The following is an 18,503-nucleotide window of genomic DNA, read 5'->3' on the forward strand; positions in this document are numbered from 1 at the left end:
ACCTAAAGGTCAGAGGTCAAAAGTTAGAGGGTAAAAGTTGTTCGGCATGAGGAGACGCATAAGTGTATACAGGTTTCATGGCTGTATGTATAACACAGCATGAGCTATACCTGTTCAAAGATCGCACTTTCGAAGGCTTCCTACAGCGCCACCATTTGGCCGATTGCTATAGAAAATAATAGCACACTTCGCCACTGTAAACTGAACACATTGATGTTTTTATTTTCATTTTCTCACTAAGTATGTAGGAGTAGAACGGAACCGAAGATCCCGTCTACAGTATACTAGATAAATAAATAAATAATGACAATATCTAAAGTGTGCTCGCCAGTTACTGGCGAGCCCACAATGAAGATAACATACGTGTGCTCGCCTTCCAGGCGAGCCCACAACTAAGTCTGATGGTGCATGTTCTAATCATGTATACTTTACTTTACTTTTTATTTTTTAAATATATATATTTTTTATACATTTTGGATCAAATATAATTTTTACATCCCTATAGTTCCCAGTTCCCACCTATCCTGTTACCGTTTTCATCCTCCCTTTAAGAGAGGGCTGAACATTTGATCAGAATACCACTGCTGTTTTCCCCATCAAGATGTAGGCTACGTTGTATTCATGGTTCCTGCGAATATGTGACAGGTTAACACTATAGAGATATTTCTAGCTTATTATGGACTGAATTGTTAAGAGGTCGACACCCAACCAAACGTATTGCTTTGGGAAGAGCTCACTGTTTTCGCTCCATTTCCCTGGTGAATGTTTTGGGGTCGATAGCCATGAACTCATGTTGCTGTGGATTTAAATCTGATCTGTGACCTTTGTCAAAGACCGCCCCACCCACTCCTGTCAGTCACCCTCTATTGTACTGTGTGTGTGTGTGTGTGTGTGTGTGTGTGTGTGTGGGTGTGTGTGTGTGTGTGTGTGTGTGTGTGTGTGTGTGTGTGTGTGTGTGTGTGTGTGTGTGTGTGTGTGTGTGGTTGGTGTGTGTGTGTGTGTGTGTGTGTGCGCGCATGTGTGTGTGTGTGTGTGTGCGTGCGTGCGTGCGTGCGTGCGTGCGTGTGTGCGTGCGTGCGTGCGTGTGTGTGTGTAGTGTTGTATGCAACATGACTGCTCAAAATACACTTTTTAGCAATTTCACCTTTACAGTACAAGAGGTATTAGGCATGGTCACGCCTTCTCTTCAAACATTCAACATGGAAACGCAGTAACCGACAATAACATCCTCCACCTATAGCCTTAAACAAGATTATAGGAATCCATTATAGGATTATAGGAAGCAATAATATGAAACACAAACATGAAAAACTGGTTACTTTGTGGAAACATAGGAGGACTCTGAATATTCCTCCAGTCTGGGTGAACAACACAGCGTCGGCAAAGCCCATGCAGGGGTGTCGCAACAAATTCTGGGCCCTGGGAACTTTAACTATTGAAAAATAGCAGATATACAAGCTCACAGCGCGGCACCGAGTGCCGCACTGTGAGCTTGTAGATCTGCTATTTTTGAAAAGATTTTGTGTAAGTCTTTTGAAAAAACTATGTTTCTATGTCAGTGTGGTGCACAAACTTTTTCATGTGAAGGACCACAAATATTAAACAATAAATGTATTCAAAGCACACATTTTCACGACTTTTCAAAAATAGCAGATCTACAAGCTCGCAGCGCGGCACTCGGTGTCGCACTGAGCTTGTATATTTGCTATTTTTCAATAGATAAAGTATAAAATAATTAAGGCCCTCCACCTTGGGCCCTATAGTAAGTAACTCAGTCCCACTTTTCCCCCCTTGAGACGCCCCTGGTCATGCACAGCGTAGCCCATGCATTCATAAACATCACTTCCTGCAGTGAAAGTTCATTCCAACATGGGAGAATCTCAGCGTTCCTGAGTGATAACATTCACCACATTCCCAGGGCTTGGGACGAGAACAGACACCCAGACACCGGCAGAAGTTTCCTGCCTGCTGCTCCTCCCTGTCCGCAGGGCTCCCTGGATTGGGAGAGAAAGCGGACAGGAAAGAGCGAGGATTACCCTGACTGGGTCTGCTGCTTGAACCAGGAAGGACCAACCCCACCACCCCTCTCCTAACAGGGAGGTTTTCATAGGAGAACTCAGTGTTTATTTAACCCTGAGAGTGTACAAATGTAACCTGTAAGGGTCCATTTGGTTACTCTCTAAGTTACACTATATGTTCTGGGGGCACGAGTGCATGCATGCACACACACACACACGCGCATGCACGCACGCACGCACGCACACACACACGCACGCACGCACGCACGCACGCACGCACGCACGCACACAGTTGCCAGGTCTGCTAAGAATTTGGTGGGGCATTTTTTCTCCCATCTGCCAGAATGACCCACCACTGAACCTAAGAGTGCACTCCATTGACCTTATAGGTTGTCCGAGGCCACCCCCCAACGTTCAACATAATCAGCCTTGTTCAACAGACACTTCCTTGTTCAACAGACACTTCCTCAGACAGGTCAGTGGATCTCAAATATTGTCATCTCAAGGACGGACCCCCATATTAATACGCATTAGGCCACAGACCCGAATGTGAAAGGACCTTGTGCGCCAGGGATTCTGTCAGGGGCGTCAATTGGGTATGGCAGGGGTATGCAGCAGCCATACCCTGGGTCCAGGGGGAAGATAAAAGTTACTTCTAAATATAAATCCATGAATGTCTCTTTGTCTATCTGTGCTGGTTATTATGTTCTTAAATTACAGTAAAATAACTACAAATGCAAAATGTAACAAAATGGTCACTTTATATTCTCCACACTTATATTCTCCCCATCTTGACAAAATGGTATATTCCCAGGTTCCGCGGGTCAGCTGCACAGGTGCAATGCTGTGGCACGTTTACTAACATGCCAAGTTTAGCTGCACTTGAACAACCGTTCCAGGCTGCCATATCCAGCCCAAGAAACCGTAGAAACAGGGGGAAAAATAGAATGTACTTCTTGAAATAAATGTATCATGCCTGTTGCTAAGGTATGGCAACATGACTGGTGTCTTGCCTTAGCTTTTTCTGAACTGACGCCAGTCACGCCACTGGATTCTGTGCATGTTTTGTTCCCCATAAGAGAAGATGTTTGATGTTAGATTAGATTTAGTACAGATTTCTACAATTTGTCTATATCGTTATCTTACACGGTCATTCTCTCATTTCTAGTCAGAGAATAATACTGTCCAATATAAGTGTTTCAACCTAGCGTCCATTTTGGGAATGTCAGGTGAACATATTAAAAAAAATTGAAAATAGCAGATCTACAAGTCGCAGAACTGCAAATTGAAACATTTTCATTTTTGCAAACATAGAACTTAAATGTTGGTTATTTTGCTGGGGACCCTGTGGAACCCCTTCAAGAAGGACCCCTGGTGGTGACGTCAGTTGGTTGCTTATCAGAGCATCTTTTCCACACAGTGCTTAGTGTGCTGCATATGAAATCAGATCCCAGTTCAAGTATTCAAGCTGAACAAACACACGCACACGCACGCACGCACACACACACACACACACACACACACACACACGCACACACGCACACGCACACACACACACACACACACACACACACACACACACACACACACACAGCGATTTGACTGACGTATATGCAGTCAATGCAACTGCATATCAATGAGACATGCTGAAGGAAATCTAATCATATATGTACAATAGCCTATGTATCACAGTATCACCTCATAACTGTCATTTGTTTCTGATCTTTGACAAACATCACTCAAGCTCAATTAAATTCCCTTGTCTTGGTGCTAAGCCAAATGGTAAAACACAGTGAATTACTTTAGGAAAGGAAGGCTCGCAACTCACTTTTTCATACTCCACATCAAAAACCTTTATACTGACATTTAAAGTGGCATCACTTTATGTACATACACACACATTAGTCATTTGCTCCACCTTGTGGCCAAGTACAGTACTAAAACTGCACAAAAACCTGATATAGAGCTACTAAACATACATGTTCATACTATATCCATTAACTCCAACTTTTAAAACATCAACAAACAAATAAATAATAAATAATGCAAATGTAGCTCACATATTATTTTCTCTATTGTGTTCTATCGCCAAAATAAAATGCCTGGGTTTCTGAGGCTAAGATTTTCATGACTTATTCAGGTAGCTGAGAGCGAGACAGGAAAGTAGGAAATGAAGCAAGGTCAATCAGGCTGGACCTGAACCCGGACTGGCTGTGCAAGGCTGAGTGTTATGATACCCGTTGCAGCAGAACTCAAATTCTGTTGATCATCATCAATGTGAAAGCCCACACCCCCTTGGGCTAAATTAATGTTCAATTTTCACACATTGGTTCTCTCAAAGAAATTGTCAAGCCTATCTAAAAGTTAATCCACGTGGTCAGTTCAGTCATATCAGACATTGAAAGTGTATTCAATGTCAGCATTTGGATTGACTGCGATGGGCACGTGTCCACTGTGTCCCTTCGTTTGCAGGATGGACCATAACTGTGACACCACACAACTGGGCCGTCAGCTCCTTCAGGAAGACCTTGTGGATCATGCGTTCGACATTCTTCTCTTTGCAGAGCTCCTTGTGAAGGAGGAAGCTGTTTGTGGCTGCAATGTCCCGGAAGTGGAAGAACAAGGTCCGGTACCGATGCTCTTGTAGTGTACAGAGTAGTACTGGACCAGTTTGTCAGACAAATCAACACCTCCCATGTACTTGTTGTATTCTATGACAGGTGTTGGGCATGGAACAGATTTGGTTCTGACTCTCCTCCTCTCCACATGTCCTCCAGAGTATGCCAGGTGGATTGTAGTGACACAGACCTCATAGCCCTGAAGAGTTTCGGACTGGTGTAGTAGTATAATCACAAAAAGACTATTGACATTGAGGTAACACTTTACTATAAGGTACAAAGTAATACACTTAGTTAATGCTTAACTAACACTTTATTCCTGATTAACTAATACATCAGTTAATCATGAATTAATCATGAGAAATCCTCAAGTAATGTTGGAATAGCCATTACTTAACTAACTTAATCTATCAGTAGTTAAGACTATGTTAGTTAATAGTTAGTTAACATCAACCAAAAAAACATCAATAAAAAAAACAGATCTACAAACCATCCATAATATGGTTGATGTTAACTAACTATTAACTAACATAGTCTTAACTACTGATAGATTAAGTTAGTTAAGTAATAGCTATTCCAACATTACTTGATGATTTCTCATGATTAATTCATGATTAACTGATGTATTAGTTAATCAGGAATAAAGTGTTAGTTAAGCATTAACTAAGTGTATTACTTTGTACCTTATAGTAAAGTGTTACCGACATGGGTTTAAGCCCCTACGGCCCTTTATCAGGGATATGACAGTGTCATGTGCTGCAAGCCCAGCGCATGTGGTGAGCCATGGCTTCATTCCTAAATTGTATTATGAATGGCCCGCCAGCACCGTCAAACAATATTATTTTCCCAGAGTATAGCCTAATTTGTCAGGATTCCTTGTTCCCTGTTGTCTCATTCTGAGGGGGTCAAAGAAAGGCTATTGTATTGTATTTTTTACCTTGCACATCTGGTTACATTTGGTAATGTGAATTAAGGCAGAGTTATTTGTGTTTTGTTTTTTGTTTTCAGAGCACAAACCTAAAAAAAGATAGTTTATTAAATATTGATGACGATAGTTAATAAAATTGTTTAAATGTGATGCATATGTATGTGACTTTGTTATGGTCCGACCGAAAGTACATTATGTCAGGAGATATAGTCGGCCCTTGGGTGTTTTAATGTAGGCATCTTTGATAAAAGCTTGGACACCCCTGTTAGTCATTGCCGCTGTAGGCCAAAACAAAAAGTTTGAAACCCCACCTGGTCAGCTTCACTTTCAGGTACTGTTTCAAAGTCATTGGGGCCTTGGTTGCCACCATCCTCTCTTCAAATTGAAATGTTCTTCTAGGGGTGGTAAAAGGCTTCGCAAGCAACTTTGATGGTGTCCAGAAGAGGCTGTACTGGAAACAGGAGTCATGAGCTGGTGTCCCCTTCTTTCTGTCATTCTCAACATCTTGGGATCACTCATGTGGATGTTCCTGTGATATGACATTGTCCGGGAGGAAAAAGTCAGTCTCACATACTTGAAAAACCCCAGGACGTTCATGTCAGTCCATGATTTTTTAATGTTTAAAAGTTGCAATTTCTTGATTTGACGCCATTTTAGAACAGTATGAAGACATTGAACAAGTTGGGCAAGTTGTTTTTCATTTTGGATCTCTATGCCTAAATGACCAACTAACCATATACATACTTTTCCTTAGATTACAATTTCTATGCATTTGATGTACAGTATGTTTTTCACATACTGAAATGAATAGTAAATAACCTTTTATGCAAAGTGTTTGACGGTACTCGTGCTGTTTTGCATTTCTGTATATTAAAATATTCAATCAATCAATCAATCTCCTTTTTAATTGTGTTGCTGTTCAAGTTTAATTTTTATGTTTGGCTTATACGAACCATAACCATAACCATCTACTAAAATAAATGGTTGGGGGCCACTTACTTACACTTCATCCAGATCGAGTTTGTCTCTGTAAAACCAGCTCACTGTCATCCATGGAGGAATCAAGGCTCTCTGGGCCCGACTCCCCACAGTCGTCGCTTTGAATAACAAATTAAATATATGCACCATTAGCAGGTTGTAGCTGTGATCCCATTTTTTGGGGGGAAATATTTGGCAATGGAATGACATCAGATTCACACCATCCTCCTGTCTGTCTGTAGATCTACCACCTGCCAATAAATAAGCCTTAAATGATAGCCACGCGCACTAAACAAATACATCCAACAGGTTTTAAGATGTATGAAGCTGAACAATTCTCTTTCTGATGAGGCAGGCAGATTGACAATCAAGTTCAACAGGCAGCTCAACCTATTTGAATAGACCTCTAGTTTGTCTGCAATGCTGTCTGAAAGATGCTATACACCAATCCGTCGCTAGGTGGGGCTGCATGCCCACACTTCCAACACTATAGCAGGGTCAACATGGAGACTGAAGTTCTGCCATACAGGCCTGAGTGGAGAGTCAAGGCTGTACACTACTAGCCTTTGGCCTAGCTGAGCTAGACATCCCAGCCATGTTAAAACAAGGTACATACTGCAGTTAGTTAGCAAGATGCATTAGTATCTAGGCTGGCCCCAGGCTAGTACACTACAGCACAGGTCATGATGGACCTGCTGCCCAGAAGAATCACTCGTGCAACAGTTGTAACACATTCGGACTGCACACACTGTCTGCAACAAGTGCAAACTTCACTAAAACAGACTTAGTGATATATTAAAGACCACTCTCTCCTCAAAAGCAGAGAAATGTAAAATTTATTTTTTACAAACAAAATGTACAATCAGCTAAGAAAATAAATATGTATTACACGTTTTTACAGATAAAATCACTACACACAATGCACTCAAGCAGCCCCCCCCCCCCCCCCCCCCCCGCCCAATTACACACACACACACACACACACACACACACACGTGCGCGCACACACACACACACACACACACACACACACGCACACACACACACACAGCCTAAGATTATCCTGGAGGTCCGTTTACTCTGTGCTGCCATACAGTATGAGGTATTTGTTTCCTAGCTGCAACATTGTACTGTGACTGTCTCTGGGGTGGGAACCAGAACAAGGTCATGATGATGTGATTTTCAACCTGGTTAGAAAAAAAAATTGAAATAACTTAAAATATTTTGCAGTGGATTTGAAAATTCAAATCAAGATTCTGCCATGGCTGTAAGTGATATATTATAAAGAATGACTGGACGAAGGTTTTGTTTCTTAGTTCAGATGTTTCCTTGCATACTTCATAATCCAGTTCTCCTGACCTGAACGCATCCTGGGCCACTGGTTCTCCATGTGGGATCCAGGGACGGACCCCTGGGGTTTAAGGACTTCTCCACTTCTGAGGTAAAGCTCCATTCTGGAACTTGTGTTAATGAATAAATAATTGTAACCAATCTGTATGGTAGAGGATGTTAAAGGAGTATTTCACCCCCAAAATGACTTTTTTTCTATTGATTACTCATGCCAAGGAGACTTGAGTTCAATAATATTTTTTAGTTTTTTGTCACATTCCTTAGACAAAAATTAAATTATAAATAATATAATTTAATAATAAATATAAAGTACCCTGACGGTTTCCCCATCCAGTGCCATGTATTTGGGTCCCCATCCAGGGCCATGCATTCGGAATCAATGGGGGTAAATTTACTATAATCACATTTTTGTCTTAGGAATGCAACAAATACAAAAAAATATTATTGAACTCAAGTCTCCATGGCATGAGTAATCAATAGGAAAAAAAAGTGATTTTGGGTGTACTGTGAACTACTCCTTTAATACAATAACATCCTCATCTTCATCTGCAATGGTTGGAGGTGGTCGCTCTACTCTACCTTTGAGACATTTAGACTGGCGTCAGGGAGGACACTGTTTGACACGTCGTACTGACTGAAGCTCATAAGTGCAATGTCTTAAGTTAAATTAGCAATGACTCATATTTTACAGTATAGATTTGGGGTCCCAGAAATGAAAACACAGTTTCAAATTGGGGTCAGTGTCCTAATGCATATCCAGTGCTGTGGGGTCCTTGAAATTAAAACGGTTGAGAATCACCGTCCATGGCGATCTGGTCCAGGACGACGTTACCGTCTTTGTCTTTGATTCGGAGTCGTCCGGTGGGGTAGCGCGTCTCTTGTCTGCCGTCGGTGTAGACGGTCTTCACCGTGCCGTCTGGGTACTCTCTCCTCTTGTACTGGGCTGTGTGGACCTCCTTCTGCCCCGTGTTGAACTGGATCTCCTTGGTGCCGTCACTGGACAGGAAAGAGTATGGGAAATATATATATCAGGGGTCTTCAACAGGGGGTCCTCAGAGTTACTACAGGGGGTCCTCCAAATCTTTGTGTGATAGAAACTTGTTTCCCATCCATATTCTGAGAACTTTAGCCAAAAATAGCTGATCTACAAGCTCACAACGCCCGTTGTGAGCTTGTAGATCAGCTATTTTTGGCAAAGAGCTTTGGAGGGGGAAAGAGCAGACTAAGTACAGTGAGAAGTCAAGTTTATTAAGTATTGACGGTTCAAGTGCTTAAATATTTGAAAACCCACATTAACATGAATCCAAAATTGATGATTGTGATGTCAAACAAGGAAACTATATTGAATCTATGATAAGGTTGTGGGGGTCCCTGCTTCATCGCTCTCTTAACTAAGGGGTCCTTGGCCTGAAAACGTTGAAGACCCCTGATATATATCAATACTATTATTCATCTATCTCATGATACGAGTCTAGATCTCGTCTGGGATATTGTAAGGTACTAATACACACAGTTGTATTATACATAATTATTCCCCAAACTACACTGCACACATCTAATGTCATAACAAATTGTATCACAATCTATAAAGTGATTTTGCTTCACAAGTAGCCTACTAACTACAAAACCACTGCCACTGATTTGCTGCATACATCTGAAATAAGTATATATTGCAATCAGAGCTCAGAGAGATATGTATGTGTGTGTGTGTGTGTGTGTATATATATATATATATATATATATATATATATATATATATAAAATATATTTTTTAAAGAGAAAACAATAAGTAAAAAAAAATATATATATATATATATATATATATATATATATTTTTTTTTTTTTTTACTTATTGTTTTCTCTTTAAAAAATCAAACCTCGGTTCGAAGTGGAGCGGTGAATTTGAGCAGTTCCAGGTAAATATATAAAATATATAAATATATTCACCTATTTATATATTGACATGTGTCAATTCTTGATTGCCCGTGGCTCGCTACGGTGGCTGCATGCTGAATAGATGGAACAGAGATATATTTGGATAGACTGTTCAAAGTCCCTGACTTTTTTCACCTATTTTATATATTGACATGTGTCAATTCTTGATTGCCCGTGGCTCGCTACGGTGGCTGCATGCTTCGTGAGCCTCCACTCTAACGGCTATCACGGGCAGACGCAGACAGCAGAGGGGGTCGACTCGAGATACGCCAACATACCATGCTTGTTAGTTGTTATTAACGGACTACACACACACACACAACAGCTGATCTTCACGCAGACAACACCTCGATGTGCGTCTTGCGCGAGGCGTTGTGAGCTTGCAGCTCTCTCTCTCTCTCTCTCTCTCTCTCTCCCTCTCTCTCTCTCTCTCTGAAATACGATTCTCTCTCTCTCTCTCTCTCTCTCCCTCCTCTCCCCCCGTCTCCCTCTCGCTGCCGCTAACCTTTGTTTTTATCGCGACGTGGTGTGTGTGTGTGTGTGTGTGTGTGTGCGTGCGTGCGTGCGTGCGTGGCGCGTGCGCGCATGCCTAGATCCTGTTCGAACTGAACGAAACAAAAAATCCCATCATTCTCCATGCATCAGGGCGGAGGGGAACTCAATTCGATAGGTACCGAAATGTTGTGTAACTGCTGTGCGCACATGCGCAGATCCTGTTCAAACTCAACGGGACACTTCTCACTTGTGAGACTGGACACACATTTCTGCCTATCTATAGGTACCGAAATGTTGTGTAACTGCTGTGCGCACATGCGCAGATCCTGTTCAAACTCAACGGGACAGTTCTCACTTGTGAGACTGGACACATATTTCTGCCTATAGCGGAGCTGCTGTGTTTCACACACCGCTCCAAAAATATATAGTTTATAAAGCTTGGCTAGATAGGAAGTCATAAGAATGAGTTGTAAATGCCCCTGGTGGATGAATTTGTTAATGCTCTTTACCAGGGATTCTCAAACCTTTTTAGGCCGTGACCCCCAAAATAAACATATATGAACTGGGGACCCCCACCCTGACAAGCACTCGATTCCGCAGATAAATATTGTTGCGAGGCGTTGTGAGCATGTAGATCTGCTATTTTCACAATGTCCGCCTCTTGCTTACTTAATATTTGCCAGTTTGGCCAGTCCTGTCGAATATTCGACTATTCGAATACTTTGAGGTCGAATAATTCGAATACTAAAAATCACTATTCGTGAATGCCCTAGTAGTGACATTTCAAAAGTAACCATGTTTACTGAGTAAAGTAAGCCTTGCCGAGCCATGAGGCCCATAAGGCAGGAGCCCATCTCCTGTTTCTGTAGCGTGAGGCAGCTTGATGTACAAGTACAACCCCTGGACATGACGCTAGTATGTCACAGGGACTTATCCCCCAGTCCAACCCTTGATGCTGAGTGCACTGGGTCCCATTTTTCAGAGTCTTTGGTATGACCCGGCCGGGGATCGAACACCGACCTCCCGGACTAAGGGCGGACATTCTAACCACAAGGCCACTGAGCTGTTTACTGAGTACAGGCCTCTACAGGTCTACCATCTGACCCTGCCAAGTCATATTGTACTGTTAACACAATTAGTGCCTCTTAATCTGAAGGTTGCTTGGTTGCTTGGTGCCTCGGTGCCACGCAGTTTCCTCCATAGGCCGCCGCTATTATTTTGAAGGGCTGGAAGGGGGTTGTTTTTGTTTTTTTGGATTATCACTTGACGGCAACGATTACGTCATCTAGTCACATGACAGTGTGGGACAAGAAGAGGAAGATGGCTGCGCCCTGCCTTGTGCCTTGTTTACATTTAGATCTGCTGCAAAATGTCTCAAAATGGCTATTTTGTTTAAATGAAGTTTCTTTATGGGCCTCTCCATTGACTTAACATTGAGGAGCTTCACTTCGCGTGCACGCCCAACGTGCGTTGTAAACAAATCGCCGACATTACCGATGCGGGCGGGACCGGAGCGACATTAAGTAAGTAATGATATCTTTACTGTATATACAGTAAGATTCACAGTCCTCACCGTCAACGGCGCCATGGTATTAACCCTTTCAATGACGGTGAGGACTGTCAACGGCAGCAGAACAGTTAATGCAAAGTCATTTAACCCATTAACCCTTTAAGACCTGAGGCCGTGTCACAAAGTGATACACTGAAGGCTGATTCTACAAATGCCTTCTAAATCTGTTGTTCTCAACCTATTTTGAGCCGAGGACCTCCAACATGATATGCATTTGGTCCCGGACCCCCATCTTTTCAAACACTTTCAATATTCTTCAAAAATAGCAGATGTGCAAGCTCACAGAACGGCACAAAGTGATACACTGAAGGCCGTTTTTCTTTAAAAAAAACTAAAAACTATGTTGCTTTATCAGTGGTTCTCAAACTTTTTCATGTCAAGGACTCCCAAATGTATATGAATTTATATGAACACACACACACACACACACACACACACACACACACACACACACACACACACACACACACACACACACACACACACACACACACACACACACACACACACACACACACACACACACACACACACACACACACACACACACACACACACACACACACGATCTACAAGCTCATAGCATGGCACAAAGTGACACGCTATGAGCTTGTATATCTGCTATTTTTGAATATCCAAAGTATAAAATTAAAGATGTAAAAAAAAAAATCTAAAACGACAGATGCTTTCCCAGATTTATGTAGTCAAGTCAAGCCGTGTTCCAGTGTTCTCCTGACTTACGGGTTGACTTGTATGACTGTTCCATCCGTCAGAACACTCTCCTCCCTGCCATCAGGGTACAGGGTCTTCACAGTCTGGTCTGGGAAGGTGATCTCCTTATGACCGTCTGGGAAATGCTTCTCTGGAAGGAAAATATACTGATTTGTAAACAGAAAATGTCAACCGGAGAATTGGTCCTTTTTATGATGACGTCACCATCTGGGAATTATTTTGTTACTGAACTGGAGAACTGGGCATTGAACAATGTGACTATTTTGAACACAGTTCAAGCAAAAGGTGTGTGAGAAAGAGGGAGAGAAGACTGTGTGTTCTTTCACGCTCACCAGTCTGGTTGTTGGAGAACTGTAGGATCTCCATGCCATCTGGGTATGTGGTGTGGGTCGTCTGAGCCTCAGCAAAGTAGTAGATCTGACCGAGGAGCAGAGTAGTGTTGCAACAGTTAATCAAACGAATTAACAATGGTGAATACTTTAAAAACAGTGGTTCCCAAGAATCTCAAACTTTTCAGGTCGAGACCCAAAAGAGATCAGACGTTGGCCCTGACCCAAACTAGTGAAAATAGCTGATCTATAAGCGCACGTGTCGCTTCAAGCTGCGTCGCGAGCTTGCTATTTTCACCAATTCTAAATTGTTAGAATTATTTTATTTTGGAATTTCTTAGATATGTGTGTTTGTTTGTTTTAACTCATTGACTGCTAACATCGACCTACCTGCCACGCTTTCAGAGATTTTCACTATCATAGAATATTCAGCGTTGCTACGATTTGCTCACGCGAGCCCTCAAAAGATGCCCACGGCTGTCCTGGAATTGGAATATAATCCCTGTCCACTCGCGACGATCTACTCCAAAGACAGCCGCTTCCGTGTCCACCTCGCTTTCCACCACTCGCCCCAAAGACTAACACTATGAGACTCTTTTCCTTTTTCGAAAAAAAAAGAAAAAAGAAAAAGTGAACGATGTTTTTGTTTCCGTTTAAATCATCAACGTGTCAGGTGACTTTCCGGTTACCTCGAAATAATTGGTGACCCATAAGCTAAACACTTTGTGTTCATTTATTGTCCGTTTTTTTTCCTTTGCGGAAAATCGGACCCTGTGTGCAAAGGCCTTTACTCGAGTCGTGAACCATAAAAACTGGTCCGTGACGTGACCCACAAATGGGTCACGACCCACTGTTTGGGAAACGGTGCTTTAAAACAATCTGCTCACCACTCTCTGGTCGGCCATGACCTGCTTGGTGTCCCCGTTGAAGAAAGTGACCTTTGCTGCCTGTCCGTCGGCTGACACTTCCTTCCTGGTGCCGTTTGGGAAGACGAGCAGCCGCCCACCACATGGAAGGACCTTTTCAATCTGAAGATGAAAGAAAAAACACAGCCTCAATTCAAACACGTTCTTTTCTACAAGAAAGACATCTGGAGTGAACATTTGGGAAACAAAATAACAGATTTACAAGTTCACAATCTGTTATGTGAAGCTACTTTTGACAAAGTGATTTGTTGTTGTTGAGGTAAAAAGGAGCCGACCCAGCATAGATCCCTGGGGGACAACAAAGTATATACTGTATATATAATATATACACTGTATGATTAAAAGACAGTCCCCACTGGTGTGTATTCTTTCCACCTCCTCACCTTTCCATCAGAGTGTGTGATAAGTTCCTGGCCAGACTCTGGTTCGCTGCACACCGTTGGTTGTTCTTCACTTTGCACACAGACTCTTCTCTGTGAAATGGAACAACACAGGGCCAGATTTGAAACCAAGATGGTGACCAGCACCCACATGATTATGTTAAACTGTGATTCAGGCTTTGTGTGCGTGTGTGGTTCTTACAGGGGACGTGTCGTTTCTGGGTTCCTGGCTGTGTGTTTTGTCCTGGGTTCTAGTCGTGGATGCAGACCTCTGCTCTATGATACGACCGAGGTCTGAGGGAAGACATGCAGGGGCTGAAGACTTCCTCAGGCTGCTCTTCATACCTGTTAGGAATCACACCATAGTGAGCTAGAGGAGATTCAGTCGGGGAATCCAGAGGAACAACACTTTCACAACACCATTGCTGCATGCATAGTCATATTGACAAACTTAAAGGAGCTATAGTCAACTTTTTCTTGAAAAACGGATGCTAAAATAAAAATGTTTCGAAAATATTTTATAAAAAAATAAGCTTCATATATGTGTTTCAATTCAAAAATGCCCACAAAAAGCGTAAATATAAAGCTTATTTTTTTATAAAATATTTTCAAAACATTATTTTTATTTTAGCATCCGTTTTTCAAGAAAAAGTTGACTATGGCTCCTTTAAGGATCAGTGCAAAGAGGCCGACAATATTTCAAAGGGTAAGAGATTTCAGGACGTTCAGCGACTTCTTATGAAGTACCTCGTAAAAGCTGTGCAGTGCACCTGTGCTATATGAATAGAACAGGGGTCTTCAACAGGGGGTCCCCCAGAGTTACTACAGGGGGTCCTCCAAATCTTTGAGTGATAGAAACCTTTTTTCTCCTTTTTTATATTAACCACTTGAACCCTAGCGTCCATATTCTGAGAACTTTAGCCAAAAATAGCAGATCTACAAGCTGAGCTTGTAGATCGGCTATTTTTGGCAAAGAGCTTTGGTGTAAAGGGGAAAAAGAGCAGACTAAGTACAGAGTGAAAGGTCAAGTTTATTAAAGACCCAATGAAATTACTATTTTGGGTATTGTATTTTGAAGTTTCAGTTTGAAAAGGAAGCCTGTGTGTTTCTGAACCAATCCGAGGGGACCAGCCCTTCAGGCGATGGGATTTAAAATCTGAGTAATGGGAGTAATGGGAGCCAGCAATGGGAAACAAACAGGTGATGTAATCAAAGGTTCATTTATATTCAAAAACTCTATATGTCATCACTTTTTGAATTTCTGTTCACAGGAAGTAATTAAGAATGGCCTATTTAGTAGGGACCTTCGATATAAATATACACAAAAATAGTTTATTTTCTATTTTTTTGGCATCTAGTGTTAGGTATGGCCATATTATCACTACAGATATGCTCTAAAGGTGTGAAAAACATGTTTTTGATTTCACCCCGTTCAAGTGGTTAAATATCTGAAAACACACATTGACATGAATCCAAAATACACTGATGATTATGCTGTCAAACAATGAAACTATATGGAATCTATGAACAGGTTGTGGGGGTCCCTGCTTCATCTCTCTCTCAACTAAGGGGTCCTTGGCCTGAAAACGTTGAAGACCCCTGGAATAGAACATAATTAAAGTTATGAATAGAACATAATTAAAGTTATGAATAGAACATAATTAAAGTTATGAATTAAAGTTATGAATAGAACATAATTAAAGTTATGAATAGAACATAATTAAAGTTCAGAACCTGTAGGAGCTAAACTGGGCTCTCTTGGGTGTCCTCTAGTGGCCGCTGTGGAACTGCTCTGTGGAGGGCTGCTGCCTCTTGTGTCAAGTGGGCTCTGGACACAGAAGGAAAGGAAAGGAGAGAGGGGTAGTAAGATCTGAATTAGTAACCACAGTTCCTTAAAAAGGTCCGTTTATGGCAAATCATTTCCACAGGTCTGTGCGTTGAGAACTTATTTCACGTCTCGTGAGGTACAACTTAGCAAGCACACTTACTGCAAATTTCACCCCTTTAGTTGCAGCAGGCACACTGCTGTTCTCAAACATTCTGGGGATTTCCCTCTTGTCTTTGTCCCTCTCTCCTTCAGACTGGCTCTTCTTCCAGGCACTGAGGCGGAGTTTCTCCAGTGTACGGACCTTTGTGATAAGGGGAAATTATTAAATAAAAGTTCTGAAACAAAAGCTAAATAAAAGTAGGCAGTTCACTCCCTCTATAGCCGTCTATGATTTTTTGCGGCACGTGCCCTAAAATTCTTTCCCCCCTAAGGAGCATGTTTTGCTCCTCTCATTACAATTACCGAAATAAACAGAGATCTGGTTTTCTTTCCGTCAGGAAGACACCTGCATAGACTTGAGCACTGCACAATGATAACTGGTCCAACTCACAAAGCGGCACCAGATTTGTGCGTACTTGAGTGACAAATTGCTACGGTGCACTCCGATGTCAAAATGCGTGCCACCTACTACACAAAGTGTGTTGGACAGGTCTGTAGTAGCATTGTTCAAAATACAGTGAGACAACGGTGAAAGACAGAAGAGTTCAGTACCTCCTCTCTCAGGGCCATGTTCTCAGAGCTGAGGGAGTCGATCTGCTTCCGCAGGCGGCTCTGTGTGGAGGACCAGCGGCTTTCCTGTCTCCTCAACTCCTCCTGCACGGAGCTCAGCTGCTGTTTTAAGGCCTGGGGAGGGATCGTTTTCAATCAGTGTTGTGGAGTATGCAGACATATACTAAGGTAAATCATTGGAATATTAATCACTTAAACCCTATATACCTCGTCGTATGACATATAGTTAAAACAGATGACCTACTGCTAATTGAGTAATTTCTGAAAATATAGACCACTGTACGTCACTGCCGCTACAGGGCGCTATCTACCCCCGGTTTCCATTGTTATTTTTTGTGTTGAAAGAGGTTCAAAGGTATGTGTGAGTGTGTTTCTGCCTCACCTGGATCTCCTCTCTCTCCTTCTTGTCTGGCATGGCCCTCACCGTGGTGGCGTGTCTCTCGAACACCCGGCGCTCCTTCTGCAGCTTCCTGCTCTCCTCCTTCTTGTGCTCCTCAAACCTGGACATCTCCTCCGCCTTCGAAAGTTCGAACTCTGCACGTTCCTTCCTGCACAGGGAGCACACACACACACACAAACCGTACAGTATGTATTGTACATCTGACTTGGCTCCTTTAGCAAGCGCCCTTATCCAGCGTGACTTACAAGTGCGAGAACGGAATAAATGGCATGAACCCGGGTCAAAAATAGGGTAAGATGGTCACGTAAGTACTACAGTGTTTCATAGGCACTAGGATTTCAGGTAAACATCAAATCTCGCATCTGTCTAAACAACAGGCTATATTATAGTAAATAACATACTTAGCATCTGTTGTCAAGAAAACAATGGAAAAAAAAAGAGGAAAAAGTAAGTAACCAATATGTATATCCACATACTATAGCCACCAGAACATTTAACTATTTTCAGACTTGCTCAGAGGGGAGCATAGCGTTTCATGAAATCAGGCTCCTCCTCAATATTGTATACATCACATCCATTTTCAAGGATCTGTGACCGAACAAGACAGTACAGCTCATTCTGAACGTGAACTGAAATTGGCTGTGAGAAAACTGATTATGTTAATGGTCTGTATTTGTATAGTGCCTTTATCAAAAGCAGGGCAAAAGAATATATGCCCAACCCCAAACTGTGAGAATATTTTTTGAAAACCTACAAGATGCATAAGAAGTGTCACGATACGGGTGACAATAATCAAAATGGATAATATTTTGAAAAAAATGAAAAGAAAAAAAGAAACATCATTACAGATCATACACTGTGGTATACAATGTGTGTAAAGGACATTCTATTTTGGTTATAACTCTGGATAACAGGCAGCGGTGTACAGGGGGAAAGATCGTTTGTACCTGAGGTTTTCTTGTTGCTTCTCATTGTCCTGTCTGAGTCTGGTGAGGGCAGCGTTCTCCTTCTTAAAGCGCTCAATCTCCAACTCCAGCTCCACCAGCCGCTCCCTCAGTCTGGACTGAACCTGCTTGCCTGGACACAAGCGCACGCACGCACAAATTAGAAAATGTATGGAGGACTACACCACATGACAAACTACTACAGTAGTGGCTAGATGAATGAACTTGTGAAGTAGAGCATGAAATAAATAGTGGCGTAAATAATTTAGAATGAAGGTATTTTCCACCCTGGGAATGTATGCTGCACACAAACTGTATCATCATTACACACCAGCGAATTAGC

General features: G+C 42.1%; 1 protein-coding gene across 1 annotated transcript in view; it reads right to left on the reverse strand.

The window, feature by feature from the left end:
* The window catches only part of cpap (centrosome assembly and centriole elongation protein), a gene marked incomplete at both ends in the record, with an annotated part of 36,693 nt that overhangs the window by 10,302 nt on the left and 7,888 nt on the right, over nt 1–18,503 (reverse strand). Inside the window, 13 exons of the mRNA XM_080753470.1 lie at nt 1,908–1,994; nt 4,517–4,679; nt 8,692–8,888; nt 12,634–12,754; nt 12,957–13,041; nt 13,841–13,981; nt 14,263–14,352; nt 14,462–14,604; nt 15,994–16,087; nt 16,248–16,388; nt 16,799–16,930; nt 17,199–17,364; nt 18,164–18,293. Coding sequence (XP_080609596.1) covers nt 1,908–1,994; nt 4,517–4,679; nt 8,692–8,888; nt 12,634–12,754; nt 12,957–13,041; nt 13,841–13,981; nt 14,263–14,352; nt 14,462–14,604; nt 15,994–16,087; nt 16,248–16,388; nt 16,799–16,930; nt 17,199–17,364; nt 18,164–18,293 — 1,690 coding nt within the window. The remainder of the gene's footprint in view (nt 1–1,907; nt 1,995–4,516; nt 4,680–8,691; nt 8,889–12,633; nt 12,755–12,956; nt 13,042–13,840; nt 13,982–14,262; nt 14,353–14,461; nt 14,605–15,993; nt 16,088–16,247; nt 16,389–16,798; nt 16,931–17,198; nt 17,365–18,163; nt 18,294–18,503) is intronic.

This window comes from Nannobrachium achirus, assembly GCF_963921795.1.
Source record: "Nannobrachium achirus genome assembly, chromosome: 22".
In the NCBI taxonomy this organism is placed as follows: Eukaryota; Metazoa; Chordata; class Actinopteri; order Myctophiformes; family Myctophidae; genus Nannobrachium; species Nannobrachium achirus.